Source organism: Ambystoma mexicanum, chromosome 1q (genome assembly GCF_040938575.1).
Source record: "Ambystoma mexicanum isolate Mex_15411 chromosome 1q, UKY_AmexF1_1, whole genome shotgun sequence".
Taxonomy (NCBI): Eukaryota; Metazoa; Chordata; class Amphibia; order Caudata; family Ambystomatidae; genus Ambystoma; species Ambystoma mexicanum.
This window is the reverse complement of record NC_090922.1, coordinates 1,545,509,450-1,545,525,376: the sequence shown is the minus strand read 5'-3', so window position 1 is coordinate 1,545,525,376 and position 15,927 is coordinate 1,545,509,450. Positions and strand designations below refer to the sequence as shown.

The following is a 15,927-nucleotide window of genomic DNA, read 5'->3' as shown; positions in this document are numbered from 1 at the left end:
CGGTGTTCAATCACACCCGCTCGTCGATCAGAAGGTGCAGGCGGTGCCACACTACTGCATAAGGATCCACCCTCAGCCGTCTAAATGGAAACTAAGAGGTGAGGTCAGTATTTATCTTAAGTGCCAACGTTATCAAACAGATGTATATACACACTATGCAAGCTAAAGTCTAGCAAAAAATTTAAATCGATTAATCTTTAGCTTTTTTATGGATAAATATTCCGATACAAGCTGCAATGTAACACAATGGTTTGTGCACATAATCAAATGAATGTTGATGCATCCAAGCTGCGTAAAGGTACTAACAATTTTGATCTCCAATTCTCACCTTAAATGCAAGTTAACGCGTCAATAATCCATGCCCGCTCTCAAACTGCATGTGGGGAGTTTGAAAATGCATGAGTCGTCCTTTTCAATACACACAGGAACGAACTACAATCTTGGAACTGGTTAAAGATTAAAATATTGTAACATGGTCTGTATGTTAAAAACTCAATTAGATTTCTGGTGTCCTGAAGTTATAGTATATCTCATCTTTCCAGGATGGCGGCCCAGTGGGTGGGGCAGAGGACGTTCCCGATAGTCCGTTTATGCCCTGCGCATGTGTGAACTTCAGCCAACAACATGATCGCCAGCACGATCGCCAGCACAAAAGAGGGAGCTGAAAGAGTACTCATGCAGAGTACATTTGGGCTGAGAAAGGAAAGAATGGGTGGGACTAGCCATAGGGATTATCAGCTGTCCAGTCATTTTTTCTAATAGAAAGGTTTCGAAAGGCAAACTTTCCACATTTTTTTTTCGAAATACAAATGTTTCGAATGAAAACTGGATCTGAAAAAATTTGAAAGTTTGCCTTTCGAAACTTGGTTCTGGGTTGGTGGGTTAGGTTATGGGGGGGGACCCGGGACCCGGGACCCACCCAATATACACTAAAAAACATGCAACGTTATATGGAGCTGTCCCGTCCTGTAAATTCAGCACTGGACAGCTCCATGTAACGTTTGAACATTACACACAAAAAAAAAATAAAAGCAGTGAAATGTTACTTATAACATGTAAAAGTGCATTTCAGTTGAAACCAATCCATGACTATTGTCGATGGAATCGTTTCGAACAAAATGCACTTTCCATGTTAAACATAGCATGTCGTAGCTTTTGATTTCGAAACTTTGGCTATACGAATCTTTTGATTCGAACAAATGACAATAAACCGGATTAGCATGGCAATGGGCAAGCAATGAGCGGGCTCATAACCAAACACCTAATACACCGTGTGTCCATCCTCAAATGTCACCCGCCTGTCCCTCTCGTCATATGCCATTCCTCCCTCTGTATCCACGAATCAGTATTCAAATGCAATAGTTTGGGCTTTTTACACCGGATAGCCCAAACTAAAAATTGGTAGGAGTCATATTGTATTTATTATATTTTATTTATTTATATGAAGCAAACATCATCAACGAGGATATACAGAGGTCTGTACAAAGCTAAAAAGGAATACCCTTTCATACATAAATAAAAACAAGATTCCAAAGCCAAAATTAATTGTGTTTTGAGAAGAAAATGTGTTAAAAAATACAATTCCGTAAAATACAAATCTAAGAAAACCACGGAAAATGCATAACCTTTTAAATACAAACTTAAGATGTAATAACACATTCATTTCTGGGGGAAAAAAAGTTACGTTTTCAGCAGCTTCCTAAAACATAGTAAAGAATCAGCTTTACGAAAGTGAATTGGAAGAGAATTCCAATAAGTTGAGGCAGCAATCGCGAATGCCTGCTTTGTCTGTACTTTCTTTGCCTTTGGGATGAAAAGCGTCCTCTTATTATTTCAAGAATTCTTATTTCTACCTAAAATACACTATTATTTAGAATGATAAGCAGGGTGACCTAAACAAAGAGCTTTCAAAGGTTAGACAGCCCAGTTTAAGAAGCATCTGGGCCAGTAAAAGCCAATCTAAGAACCTTCAAATTGGCGTTACTGAATCACATTTTCTGACTCCAACAATCGATTTGCATTGTCTAGAAGGCGGTCTGGGGCTGTGGACCAATATATCGACAACTTGCCCTCACCAAATACTCTCCTTCCAGATCCTTGCGCTTCTCTGGCTCCAACTCTTTGCGTGTTAGGCACTAAACTAAGCAGCGAACTGGTGGCACATCCTCTCATTTGCTGGCTCCTCCATCTGAAACAGCCTCCCCCCTCCTCTCTTTCATGAGCTAGACCTCCTCAAATTCCGGAAGCTCCTGAATACTTTCCTCTTCACCTCCTCCTTCCCTCTCTCACTCCTGTGCTAATACCCCACAGTCACCGAGATTGGTGGCCTGGGACCTCCTGTTGTCCTTTTGGGTCCTGGTCTTCCACCGAATCACCTGCATCTCGCAACACCCCCTGCACATGCCTTCAGGCACACATTGGCTTGTGCTCTCAGAGGCCAACCCTTATTAATGGCAGGAGATCACTCTGTACCAAGCAATCTCTGCTAGGTACTTACTGCTGCACACAACTTACTCCTCTGCAATTCCTAGGAAAATGGCCCAAAATATCGCCCTCAAAATTGCGACTGACATTTTTTTTTAAAACTCTCCCTTTACACCACATATATATGTGGGGGATATGGGATATTACAGTAATATGGGGGGCTGCGGGGGTTCTATGTGGTGTAAAGGGGGCTTAATTTAAAAAAGAATATGTCCGCATTTTCGGCCGTCGTAATTCTGTGTGGTCGCAGTGATCACATAGATCCTATGCGAAGAGCTCCTACCCCTTACTCCTCCTTCCCTGCCCCCTCTCTCTCTCTCTTCATTCTCTTGCACATCATGAATGCTTACATGGTCTAGTAGGACCACCCCTTCCGTTCACCTGTTTATCCTTATTGGTTTTCTTCCCGCCCCTCTGCCCCGTGGGCACTTTGAAACAATGTATGTTGTATAAGTGCCTTACAAATGGACAATAAATAAAATAAATCAGTTCATAATGGTTTGAATTTACGAAGTAGTGATATTTGAAGAAAACCTTGAAAAAAAAACGAAATATTTGATATTTAATCATAATTTTAAGTTACAAGGAAAAGGTGAGTGATAGGGGGGGGTGTGGTGGCAGCTGGGCTGCTCTTGTGCTACAAGAGTTCCGTCTTGCCAAAGGCTGCTGGGAGGCGTGCATTTCGCTGGAGGTTAGGGAGATGGCCGAGGGCTTTTGGAAGAGCAGCTGCATAGTTGTTGGCCTGCTGCGCTGCACTCATGGGGAGTATTACAACAAGGGCGTACCATACAAGTCTCTTGTTCTTCCTTCCACACCATACAGTTTAATGAGATGACAGGTTTGCCAATACAAGTTGTGGAATAATTAATCATGCCTGGAAGTTTGGCTCATGTGTACATATCTGTAGGTCTGTGAGGGGTGCAGCTTGTGGGCACTGAGGACAGGATGCAAAACTGGGCATTAATGAGCATCTACTGAGAATAAGTGCATGATACCATTTGGGCATAGCTCTTTTTAGGGCAGTAGCAGCATGGAAGATGTACAGCATGGACTAGATCGTGATGACCGGCCTTTTTTGAGGCACCAGTAGCATGAAAGTTCCACATCATAGGCTACATTGTTTAGACAGGGCTTTCTTGGGGCACAAGCAGCATGATATGCAGGGACAATGCTGGCATATGTTGAGAACAGACCCTAAAAGCATGGTGGGGGACAGACCTCATGCTCTGACCTGCTAGAAAGCGGAGCACTGCTCGGATATCTTGTTGAGAGGTCTCTTGGTTTTGCATATGTGGACAGCCAGCATCACACCGGTTAAAAAGCCTTCCTGTTCACCAATGGTGATCTGGCATCTACTGGTGTTCCATATGCTGCCCCACATTGCAGAGTGCAAGTGCTGCATTGTTACCCAATCTTCCAGATATTTGATGTAAAAGACATTATTTAAAGAAGCATTGGCAATAGTGTGAACTTGTGCGTAGACATGGGAAGTGTGGCAGTTGCCAGGCCCTGCTGTACTGTTGTTAACTGGCCATTGATGGTGCCAATACCTGGCCATCTAATAGCAGTGTCTGGCAAATGCCGAACACTTACACAAGAGCCAAAACTGTTGGCTTTGCCAATGCTTGTCAACATGCCTTCAGTGCTTAGACATGGAGCGGCTGAAGGCAGGCCTGGTCATTCATGTTCATGACACCAGTCGCGGGTTCAAGCCTCCAATGAAGTCATGGGAGGGGGGGGAGGGGACAGCCACTGGACTCGCAGGCTCATGGTGTGGGTCCCTCCTCAGATGCCATGTGGCCCTGGCTGCAGTCCAGTGCAAGGGTTTCGGCTTCTAGGGGACGCAAGTGCCCCCTAATAGCCGAAGCTACTAAGCAGGGACCCCCTCCACCTGGGCGGGACGCAGGGCCCTTACCATGTAGAGCATGTGTAGGGCGCCAGGGCTGGAGGCGGGGGCCCCCGGGCTGGAGGCAGGGCCCCTGGGGGGGCCCCGGGCTGGAGGCAGGGCCCTTACCATGTAGAGCATGTGTAGGGCCCCCGGGCGGGAAGCGGGCCCCTGGGGGGGCCCCGGGCGGGAAGCAGGGCCCCTGGGGCCCCCCGGGCTGGAAGCAGGGCCCCTTACCATGTAGAGCATGTGTAGGGCGCCAGGGCTGGAGGCAGGGCCCCTGGGGGGGCCCCCGGGCTGGAGGCAGGGCCCCTGGGGGGGCCCCGGGCTGGAGGCAGGGCCCCTGGGGGGGCCCCGGGCTGCAGGCAGGGCCCCTGGGGGGGCCCCCGGGCTGGAGGCAGGGCCCCTGGGGGGGCCCCGGGCTGGAGGCAGGGCCCCTGGGGCCCCCCGGGCTAGACGCAGGGCCCCTGGGGGCCCCAGGGGGCTGGAGGCAGGGCCCCTGGGCCCCCCGGGCGGGAAGCGGGCCCCTTACCATGTAGAGCATGTTGGCGGCCGGCGGCTGCACCTCGGCGCGGGCCTTGTTGTGTTCGTCCAGCACCTGCTTTATGAAGGCGCTGTCGGTGTTGGGCGGCTGGCTCGCCGAGTGCGGAGGGAGGGCCCCCAGGAGGAGCGCCCCCAGCAGGCGCGCCCTCCAGCACATGGCGGCGGCGGGAAGCGCGGGGGCCCTGCGCGCGCGGCGAGGCTCCAGTCACGCCTCAGGGGCCCGGGGCCACACCCCGAGAAGAAGAAGAACGCGCGGCGGCCCTCCTGCCTGAGGCGACGGTTCAATCAGCGGGAGCGCGCCCAGCGACGCGCGCCTGAGGGGGCGGGCACGCACGCACGCACGCACGACTCCCCGCGACAAGACGTGCAGCCCACGCGCCCACTCCTCACCTCTCCCAGCGAGCCCACGTGCGCGCCTTTTTGGCGCCATCTACTTGCCGCGAGGCTGGCCCGCACCTCTCCCAGCAGGCCTCGCGCCCACGGAGCCGCCGTTAGGCCCGCGCCTCTCCCAGCAGGCCACGCGCCAGCCCGCACCTCTCCCAGCAGGCCTCGCGCCCACGGAGCCGCCGTTAGGCCCGCGCGCAGCCCGCGCCTCTCCCAGCAGGCCTCGCGCCCACGCGCCAGCCCGCACCTCTCCCAGCAGGCCTCGCGCCCACGGAGCCGTTAGGCCCGCGCGCAGCCCGCACCTCTCCCAGCAGGCCTCGCGCCCACGCGCCAGCCCGCACCTCTCCCAGCAGGCCTCGCGCCCACGGAGCCGTTAGGCCCGCGCGCAGCCCGCACCTCTCCCAGCAGGCCTCGCGCCCACGGAGCCGTTAGGCCCGCGCGCAGCCCGCACCTCTCCCAGCAGGCCTCGCGCCCACGCAGCCGTTAGGCCCACGCGCAGCCCACACCTCTCCCAGCAGGCAGCGCGCAGCCCGCACCTCTCCCAGCAGGCCTCGCGCCCACGGAGCCGTTAGGCCCGCGCGCAGCCCGCACCTCTCCCAGCAGACCTCGCGCCCACGAAGCCGTCAGGCCCACGCGCAGCCCGCACCTCTCCCAGCAGGCAGCGCGCAGCCCGCACCTCTCCCAGCAGGCCTCGCGCCCACGGAGCCGTTAGGCCCGCGCGCAGCCCGCACCTCTCCCAGCAGACCTCGCGCCCACGAAGCCGTCAGGCCCACGCGCAGCCCGCACCTCTCCCAGCAGGCCGCGCACCCACGGAGCCGTTAGACCCAGTGTTGCCAACTCGTCAGTGAAGAAAGTAGCTATTGGCTCCCCTAGAAGTCGCCAGAAGTAGCTAGATGACGTCACTGCCTAATTTGCATAATTACCTCCACTTTCCCCATTTGATTTATTGCTTTTACTGTGGCCCCCTTCCCATTTTAACACCTCCCTTTTAAGTGATCAGTGTGTTTTTGCATTACTCCAGTTAGAAAACGGGCGAATTACACTTTTTTCAATTGTTTTGGAAACTTGTATAAATGAGCAAGTCTCCAAACCAGGGGAGTTGCTAGGTCTGGAAAAGACCCGGGGCTAAGCTGCTGTCGGAACTGTTGGGACTGGGGGCTAGCTAGTCTTTTGGCTGTAGCTCCTGAGATTCTATCCGGGGCTACAACCAAAAGATCAGGGGCTATAGCCCCCTTAGCCCCCCCCCTAGCAACGCCCCTGCTCCAAACCAATTAAAAAAAGTAGCTAGATTTCTCGCTAGCCGCTTTTCAGTGAAAAAGTCGCTAGGGGGGCATACTTTCTCTCTAAATATAGCGAGAAAGTCGCTAAATTGGCAACACTGGTTAGGCCCGCGCGCAGCCCACACCTCTCAAAGCAGGCCTCGCGCCCAGGGAGCCGTTAGGCCTGCGCGCCCTGTCCACGCCGCTCCCAGCAGGCCTCGACAAGACCTGGCAGCTGAAGTGAAAAAAGCAAGCCCCAGCAGCAGTTCTGCAGCATATCGTGCCGGTGGTCAACGTCCTGTAAGTGTAGAGCAATCGTCACAACGGATAATGCCACGAGCGAGCCAAGGAGCAAGTCAGCCTGCACACTACACAAGTGATCGACAAGACCTGGCAGCTGAAGTGAAAAAAGCAAGCGCCAGCAGCAGCTCTGCAGCATATCGTGCCGGTGGTCAACGTCCTGTAAGTGTAGAGCGATGGGCCACAATGGATAATGCCACGAGCGAGCCAAGGGGCAAGTCAGCCTGCACACTGCACAAGTGATCGACAAGACCTGGCAGCTGAAGTGAAAAAACCAAGCCCCAGCAGCAACACTACAGCATATCGTGCCGGTGGTCAACGTCCTGTAAGTGTAGAACGATGGTCCACATTGGATAATGCCACGAGCGAGCCAAGGAGCAAGTCAGCCTGCACACCATACAAGTGAACGACAAGACCTGGCAGCTGAAGTGAAAAAAGCAAGCCCAAGCAGCAACACTGCAGCATATCGTGCCCGTGGTCAACGTCCTGTAAGTGTAGAGCGATGGGCCACAATGGATAATGCCACGAGCGAGCCAAGGGGCAAGTCAGCCTGCACACTGCACAAGTGATCGACAAGACCTGGCAGCTGAAGTCAAAAAACCAAGCCCCAGCAGCAACACTGCAGCATATCGTGCCGGTGGTCAACGTCCTGTAAGTGTAGAGCGATGGGCCACAATGGATAAGCCACGAGCAAGCCAAGGAGCAAGTCAGTCTGCACACGTACAAGTGATCAACATTGTGTAACAGGAATACCACTGTCTGTTAGCCTATGTATGAGTAATGCAAGATGATGTATTCTAGGCTGAACACAATCTAATATTTTTCAAGTGTTAGCCAACCAGTTTATGAATTTTAGTGTTTTGTAAATTTTCAGAACAGTTTATTTCAGAATATTGCAGGAATTCCAAAGAACCAACCGGAATTTCAAGACCAGTAATTAACAGAGGGCAGCGTTCTGAAACTTATGCAGGCCACCACCTGGTAAAACAAGCAGAATTTTGGTCCCCTGACAAAATGGCAAATTCTTGGTAAAAGCCGCCAACCTTCGCTATTGCGCCCACGGCGTAAACTTGTGTATTGTGGCTGTTTTCCTTCCTGAAATTAATTTCCATTTGGTATAGTTTTGAATGTAGGTGTGCCATTTGTGGGCTGCAAGCATTTCTTGGCCCTCTTATTGGCAGAAGCTTTTCATGCCTAAGGCAAAACCCACCAAAAATCAAATGTGACCATAAAAGTGGCGGCACAGGCGGTGAAGGTACCTGTGATGTGTATCTAAAGGTATCCAGTGATAATGGAGAATACAATAGAGAATGCCATAACAGAAAAACAAAAACGGGAAAAAACATTGACACATTCAAAAGTAGATATGCAGTGGGGTCAGGGGGTAAAACAGGTGGGGCAAGGGTTGGTTTAAGCACATAGAGAAATGAGGGTTTGGAAGGGGGTTATGTTTTTCACTTATTTTTGCTGAAAAGGCATCTGTTATTCTCTAATCACAGAACCATAAATAAAGAAAGACAATAGGCAAATAAAGCTTAAATGTGATGGATCATTGTCTTGATTATTTTTTTAAATATATTTTGGCAAGAGAGCAGGGACCTCTTTGTCCCCCCCTCGGTTTATTATCAAAGCGAAAAGTCACATTGTAACTGTGGATGAGTAGAAAATATCACAACATTAGTCTCAAAGGATTAACAAGCAAGGCTTTTACTTTCAATTTTTGCAAGAAAACAGACAGCATTTAATTCCACCCAGCTACCCAAAATCAGCTCACCCATCCCCCAACCTCACATCTCCTATACCTCCCCAGAGGCTCAATCCTGTGCACCACTATGAACGTCTGGTTACTTATTCCTGGCTCTACAAAACAATAGACCTCTTACCTATTGCAGCTTAGTCCATCGTTGTTCTCCAGTGCTCTCAGATAATCATGTGCCAATACACTTCCAGTTGCCCTTGGTCCTAACATCAACTTCTGGTCCCGCCTCCTATGACGAAGGGTATATGTCCACCAAACCCTGACTCATTGCTGCCTAAAAAGAAAGCTCCTTTGTTATGACTGGCGTGATGGGTTAGAAGGAGGAGACCTATTAGAAGTTGCCATTATCAAGATGCTTTTATTCAAAATAACAAGAACAGGCCTCACTGTCCCTGTACTATGGGTTTCCCTATCTAACAAAACTAAGTAGGGTGTTTGTTGTGAGTTTGTGAAGTCAAAACTAAAGTTTGTCCTCGGTCCAAAACTAAACTATGCTGACCCTGCCACTAAGACAAAAACAAGTAAAGTCCGGCAAAATGACTTCCTTCTCCTGGGGTGGCATCCACAGTCTTGCTATGATTTTATTAACAAATCTTAAGATAGTTCTTAGCTATCTTTTGCACAAGTTCGTTCAGTTCATGAAGGGGATTTTCCCCATCTCCTGGTTTCCACTTCCCCTGATGTTGAAAGATCCCTTTTATCAAAGTTCCTTGTCTTTGATTCTCTTGATCTTTCTTAAATGTAGATACAAATCTTTCTTTCTCTGGCTGATTGTCACTCTCTTGGTCATAACTTTCCCACCAAGATAACGATTGTTAGCCCAGTGTTGTTTTTCACTCTCTTGGTCATTGGCTTTCGTACCCTCTTGGGCCTTCTCACTGGGACGAGTATGATGAACCCAATGGTGATTCTCACTCTCTTGACTATCAACTTTCTCACTGGGACGAGTATGATACCAGTGATGTTTCTCACTCTTGTTTATTGATACTCTCACTGTGACGAGTATGAATCCCACAGTACTGATTCTCATTATTACTGGTCCACTCACTGTGACGAGTATGATGCCCACAGTAATGATTCTCTTGATTACTGGCTCTCTCACTGGGACGAGTATGATGTTGTTATATTCATTCTTCCTGTCTAAAGAGTTATAACCATGCCATTCATTATCTCTGTTCCTCTCACTGGGACTAGGATGACTTTCACAACCGTTACATTTGTGTTTCTCATATATGTCAATCTCTCTTTGCATGATATTATAAACGCCCCTCTTCCCTGGTCTCCCGCTCTCCCCTTTACGTTCTCCATAATGGGGTGGGTCGGTGTCTTCATTTTGGGTTTGTTTCTCTGTTGTCGGGACAGTTCTTGATCTCGCTTGTTCTTCCTTCCTCAGCACGCCTCAGTGTGACTACTGGTAAGCGGTTTCGGATTTGCCAGAGGGCTCTCTCTCCTCAGCTGTTTTTCTGACAAGGCTTGAGAAGGGACGCCAGATGTCCACAGCCCTGCACTTTTGCACTCCATCTAGATACAACGTAAGTGCTTGGCGGCCACGTTGCTTTAGTCAGGGCATACAGACTGAAGAATATAGGCACCCCTTCACCATTCTGCCCCTCACTGTCTTGCGCCTGTTACTTTTGTCTGAGCACACTGTCACCTCTGCTTCCTGTTGAACTCTGAAGCTTCCAATTCCTATTGAAGAATCTAACTGACCCTTTGGTTGAGGCCTGCCCAAGAGTGAGAGAAGAGGCGGCAACAATTAGCAATTGTAACATACAGTGAGTACATGCAGCTTTCCTTGATATCACACCTATTAGACTGATTTGGTTAGCGTTTGTAGAACGTGGAAGATATGTTGTAAGATGCTAAAAGTAACCAGTCAATTGCGCTCAGAGAATCCCATTAACCTTGTGCCTATAGTAGCCTGTCTGCCCCACCTAGAAGATGTTTCAGGACAACCATTTTCTTGCACTTGGTAGACGTAAAGGTAGCTGGTCTATAGTGCCTAGCAAGGTTTACAAAGGTAGCTAGCTTATTCTTCCTCACAGAAGATCTGATGACACAGTGACATCAAAGATCAGCACCCTCTAATCTTAAAGTGAGCATAAACACACCACTGCGGTGGACATCTGCAGGCATGGCTCTCCATCCACACATTCTAGAATGCAGCTATGACTATGACAAATTCAGTCTTGCTGGTCAAATAACTTTTTCGCACTGAAACATCAGTCTTGCTTCGTGACCTCTGTCGTGACCACCCTCAGCACCCATCCACGTACCTGACCTCTCTGGTTGATTACCAGAGCCTAGCCAGTCCTCCTAAATTCTAATCCTGGCCACATGCACACACTCATCTTAAGACTCCTCTTAGATCATTCCCATGCCTGGAATTCAGTCCGCATGGGCTTCACTGCCACAAATCGTGTTAAGGCAATACAAATGGGAAAAAACGCTATACAAATGACTACTACAATACAATAGAGATGATTTTCAACAGTCCTTACTACCATCTGGCCTTTGTAGCGATGTTCACCACCTCTCTGATTCTCCTGCCATGGATACTATGTTTGGAAGAGTCCCATACAATCATGATTTCAGTAACTGTGTGGGCCACTGTTTGGTCAAAAGGAAAAGCTGATATGTCAGGAAATGTAGAATATAATTTGTCAAAACACAAAACAAATGGTCAAACCAACAAAACTATTATTGTCGTACTGGGGTTTAAGGCTGTATCAAAAACACAAACACATTACATGTACCCCGGCCTGATTTTGCATACATACATACATACATACAAGTTGCTGTCAATATGCAACCAAGGCAATTTAACACAATCTCTACATAGAGTAAAACAATATGCATTTATTCACTTTACAAAGAAAGAAACACCACAATCAAATGACATGAACATTGACACATAAATGCTTCTGTACACAAACACATGCACCAATTTCTCTACGTGGTGAGAGCAATTTACCCCTTACGTACACTTCCAATTGTACATAACACATCTCTGTCAATCACACATACCTCATTCACTACTGAAAGGGCCCCTGAGGGACCCTCGTTTGTGGAAACAAGGCACAATCACCACACACGAACTGATATGCCAGACACAAGGATGTATTCCAAAAATCTAGGGTTCATTGCAAAGCAAAGAGTCTCAGTTGGCCAACTGGTCCCATGCCCCGCGACGTGTGTCTACCAGACCTTGGGGGACGCAAGAGAGAGAGATTCGTACAACAGTTACATTAAATAAAACAAGCATCTAGTAATCAGTAGTGTCACAACTTATACCGCCCCTACTGCATTTCCTTTGAACTAGGCACGATGATTGACAATGGTGACAAGTATGACACCTTCAAACATTCATTTAGTAACAGTTTGCCATTTTGTAAGCTCACAGACATAAGTCTTTGTTTTAAAGAACACAATGCTTCTGTTTCTACAAGCAAGCTGTGGGTAGGGAGAGACAAATTCCAGACCTTGCTATCTCCTCGTTTCTATTTGTGTACTGGGGGTCAACTTGCTCTGCAGGGCTCTACCGGGCTCAGGAAAGGGGGGCCGCAAAGAAGAGCATAATTCAAGTCATTTAATGTTCTCTCTAGCATTTCTACGGTGCTACCGAGACTAGGTGGCACTTGCTGTACTGATTAGAATGCCTTGCTGCTCACTCTCCAAGGATATGTGAGGGAGGGGACCGGGCATTTCTGTCCGGGTTACTGCATTATGTTTCAACATGCCACTCGCGGCCTTGCATTGTGCACCAGTGAAGCAGAATAATATTTCAGCAAAGCAGTTTTACATGAGGCAAAAAGGCAACGTCAGAGAAAATAAGAAGAAAACAAAATGGCGATTTCAGTCACCTTAAAATGGCCGCACCATGGTTAAGCTTTTGCTACACCTTTCTATTACTAAACACATGAGGCGGTTGGTCTTCGGCCAACAAAGTATAGTGCCTTACGATCGAGGGTGTGTCTATTCTTTCTGGACTGACACTACATTCAAACTAATGTGTTAAAAGAGTGAACAAACAATACAAGTCTAAAGATCTACAAAATTTTTTGGTTTCCAGCGACGCTCCAAAGTGCCAATAATGTTTGAAACCTATTTCATATATACCATTCACCTGTGCCTCGTGCAGAGTTTCCAGATAATGTTCAGGACTGGCTGGCGGGATGATTACATTTATTTACATACACATCTAAAAGTCCCAAATTCAAAGTATTCTCAAATTTTGTAAAGTCTCTTTTTGTAACTGCCGACTCGTGTTTCAGGCTGCCAGAGACCAGCCCTCTCCAGGACAAGGCACATGTGTGATGGATGGAGTGCGTGTCTCTGTTAGTTGATCATTACCTGAAAAGAGGCACAAACACATGCATCACAACCATTGACCTTGTGATGTCCTCTACATGTGTGTGTTTAACAACAGAGTGCAGTTTACAGTTATTACATTACGTTTTCTGGGAATTTACCAATCATGCAATCGTGTGCCGTGCTCACCACCACTAGCTTTCCCAAAAAAGTATTCAAAAGTGTAACTTAAAATGAGGGACACTTACAGTTCTGTCAAATGTTGAGGTGCACGTTTAGAGTTGGAACCTGAATCCTATGGTAAGGTGATCTGTAACACACCTCCTTCCCTGCTTTGCGGGGTCCTGTGTACTATCTCTGTAACCATGTACCTAAGTAAAAGCGCCCAGATACCTTTGGGTGGGTTGCGCTATACAAGTAAATAAACTAAACTATATTAAAGCCAAAGAGAATGCACCAGGGATATTGAGGTAGAATCAATAGGATGCCTTGTGCACCGTCTACAGAAAGGAGAGCATATTGTGGCATTGAACATGCTATTGAGATATAAACACCGGCCCGTAATTCAATCTTGAAAATAGCAAACAACTTACCTGAGTCATACGGTTCGGTTGTGTGTGTGATGTGGCGAGTAACTTCCGCAGAGAGAACACACAGCATTCTACCTCACCGTCTAACATTCCTATTCTCACAGAGTGCATTCAGACACGCCCTGATGCCCTAGTAAATGTCTAAGTACGGAACCTTGCTCAAATCCCCACAATCTATTGTGCGCGTTGAGTTGAGCCTGATGGAATTTCCAACTGCCATCTTGGGACACCTTTTTTCCGTGTTCGAGTCTGATGCATGTATTGTTTCTTAAGCCTCTTGGGCATTGGGACATTATTTGCCCATCGGAGTGAGCAACGGGATGAGGACATTATTTCCCCAACGTGGTAAGAAACATAAAATGTGTCAGAGACAAGCCACAAAAGCGGAAGAGAATACTACTTCGCACTCCTGGGTAGGTGTCATTTTGTTCCCTGCTGTGCTGTGGCGGTAATGCAAATGCTAAACAACCCTTTTTGTCTGGCGCAGATTATGTGAGCAAAGCCGGCCACTGTAGGTCATCATTAAGTCCATGCACATGTGGGCAAAGCCCCAATATCCAGTTTTGCTCTAATTTCAGTAATCTATTCTGTGGAGCAAAATGACTCCTGTCACCCTTAAGTTGATCAATGACAGCCCACCTAATGCCATCTGCTGAGTGTTGATTTTCTAGACAGTGTTGAACCAGTGATGCAGTGTGTGTTTCGTTAGGTTTCTGAGATATTTGTTCCGTGATCCAGACCCCCACTTTCCTACTGGTCATCCCCAGAATATCATTAGTCAGCCTCTATGGCTGTCTGCCGTTGCAGCTCTCACCTTTGAATCCTTGCTGCTGTCACTAGTAGAGGTGTCTGTTCCGGATTGAGCTGGGACTAGCTTCTCGGGAGAACCCTTCTTGGTGAAGAGATGGGGGTCTGTTCCGGGAGCTCACCACTATTGTTGGACTTTGGGAACAGCACCAACACAAAGGGCAAACCCCATGTGCAGCCCTCTACGGGGAAAAAGGCTAATGGAACGAAAAAACCTGGAATCCAAATGGTGGAGATGTATTCCATTTCTTCAAGTGTAGGTCCACAGGCCTGCGGTTTGCCAGTAATGTCTCTCCTGGTTTGACAAGGTTCAAGTTCAGAGTCTTATGAAGAGTGAACATTGTAAATGGTCCAAAGAATGCAACACAGGACTGTGGTGGAGGATCAAAGGCGGTCAAAAGGATTGAACTGCAGCGTCAGCCGTATGGGATACAGCAAGAGAAAAAAGAGAAAGAAAACAGCCAGAAGGAGCCTAATCAGAAGAAGCAAGAAGGTAAAGAAAAACAGCAAGGCACCAAGAAATGCAATAGCTTAACAAAATGCTGAAAGGGCTGTTACTGATAAAGAAGGAGTGTTATAGTAAGGAGGAAGAGCCTTGCAAACCGTAGGAGCACGAGGGAACGCGGAAGGAGCCGCTCCAAAGGTTACATGAGTAAGACAGAACGAGAGCAAACAACCAAACATACCATAAGCAGAATACAAGAACCGCAAATGCCAGAGGGGCTGGCAATGAGACCGGAAGAGCTGCGGAGTACAAAGGTGGAAGAACAATGAAAAGCCTGAAAATAAAGGAGAGACAAAAAAGGAAGGCAGTCGCACGGGCTGCAAGAAAGCAGACGATCGGCACAGGGAAAAGCGGGAAAGGGAGAAATAAGCACGGTACACAAGCAGACCAAGAACAGAGTCTGCGGGAAAGTACAACAAGGCAACTTCACCCTAGGGTAAAGTGGAGCAAGCAGGAACGGAGAAAAAACAAACTCCTAAAGTTGCAATGCACCGAGGGGGCGGAGCAACTGATCTGATATAGGAATTGAAACAAAAAAGACTAGAACGGCAACCAGCGCTCCCGCGGCACCTCAATGGTGGACCTTCCACCATTCCAGGCATTAAGGGTCAGCTCAAAACACCAGCGTGGAAAGCCACACCGCTGTGGGTGAACCCTGCTGAGTGAACTCTCATCTGCGTATTGTAAAGGCATCATGAAGCAAAACACAGACAACAGACTTAAAGTTCAAAGTAAAATACTTTATTAAATGAAATGTCAGGATGGTAGAAGGCCTAACTTTACCTATGCTAAGGTGGAATATCCCTAAAACCTATGTTTGCCCTCACCACTAAAGCTAACCAATGTGTAGACATGTCAAAATCAAAAGAAATAGTGTTCAACTTAAAGTTCTGAGCTTCTTCCAGCTTGCAGCTTTCTTTCAGCTCCCCTTCCCCAAGTATAAGAAAATTCCACAAACAAGTCTCAAGAGAACCTGTCTCCAGTTCAAAGTGATATAGTTCAAAACCAATCCTCGGGGTTCCCTTCCCTAGGTTCCAAGCAACACAGTTCACAAAAAATGTAGAGGAGCAGACCTACACACATCCTCAGGAGATCCTGCA

The 15,927-nt window shown here is 48.1% G+C and overlaps 1 protein-coding gene across 3 annotated transcripts in view; it reads right to left on the bottom strand.

Moving 5' to 3' along the window:
- The window catches only part of LOC138551732 (glioma pathogenesis-related protein 1-like), a 446,524-nt gene extending 441,295 nt beyond the window's left edge, over positions 1 to 5,229 (bottom strand). For 2 of the 3 annotated variants that reach the window (XM_069642502.1, XM_069642501.1), the window contains exon 1: positions 4,902 to 5,228. In XM_069642502.1, coding sequence (XP_069498603.1) covers positions 4,902 to 5,069 — 168 coding nt within the window. In that variant the 5' untranslated portion in view covers positions 5,070 to 5,228. Of the gene's footprint in view, positions 1 to 4,901 lie in introns of all 3 variants that reach the window. The other variant, XM_069642503.1, reaches the window with a different exon arrangement.
- Between the last annotated feature and the right edge of the window lie 10,698 nt (positions 5,230 to 15,927).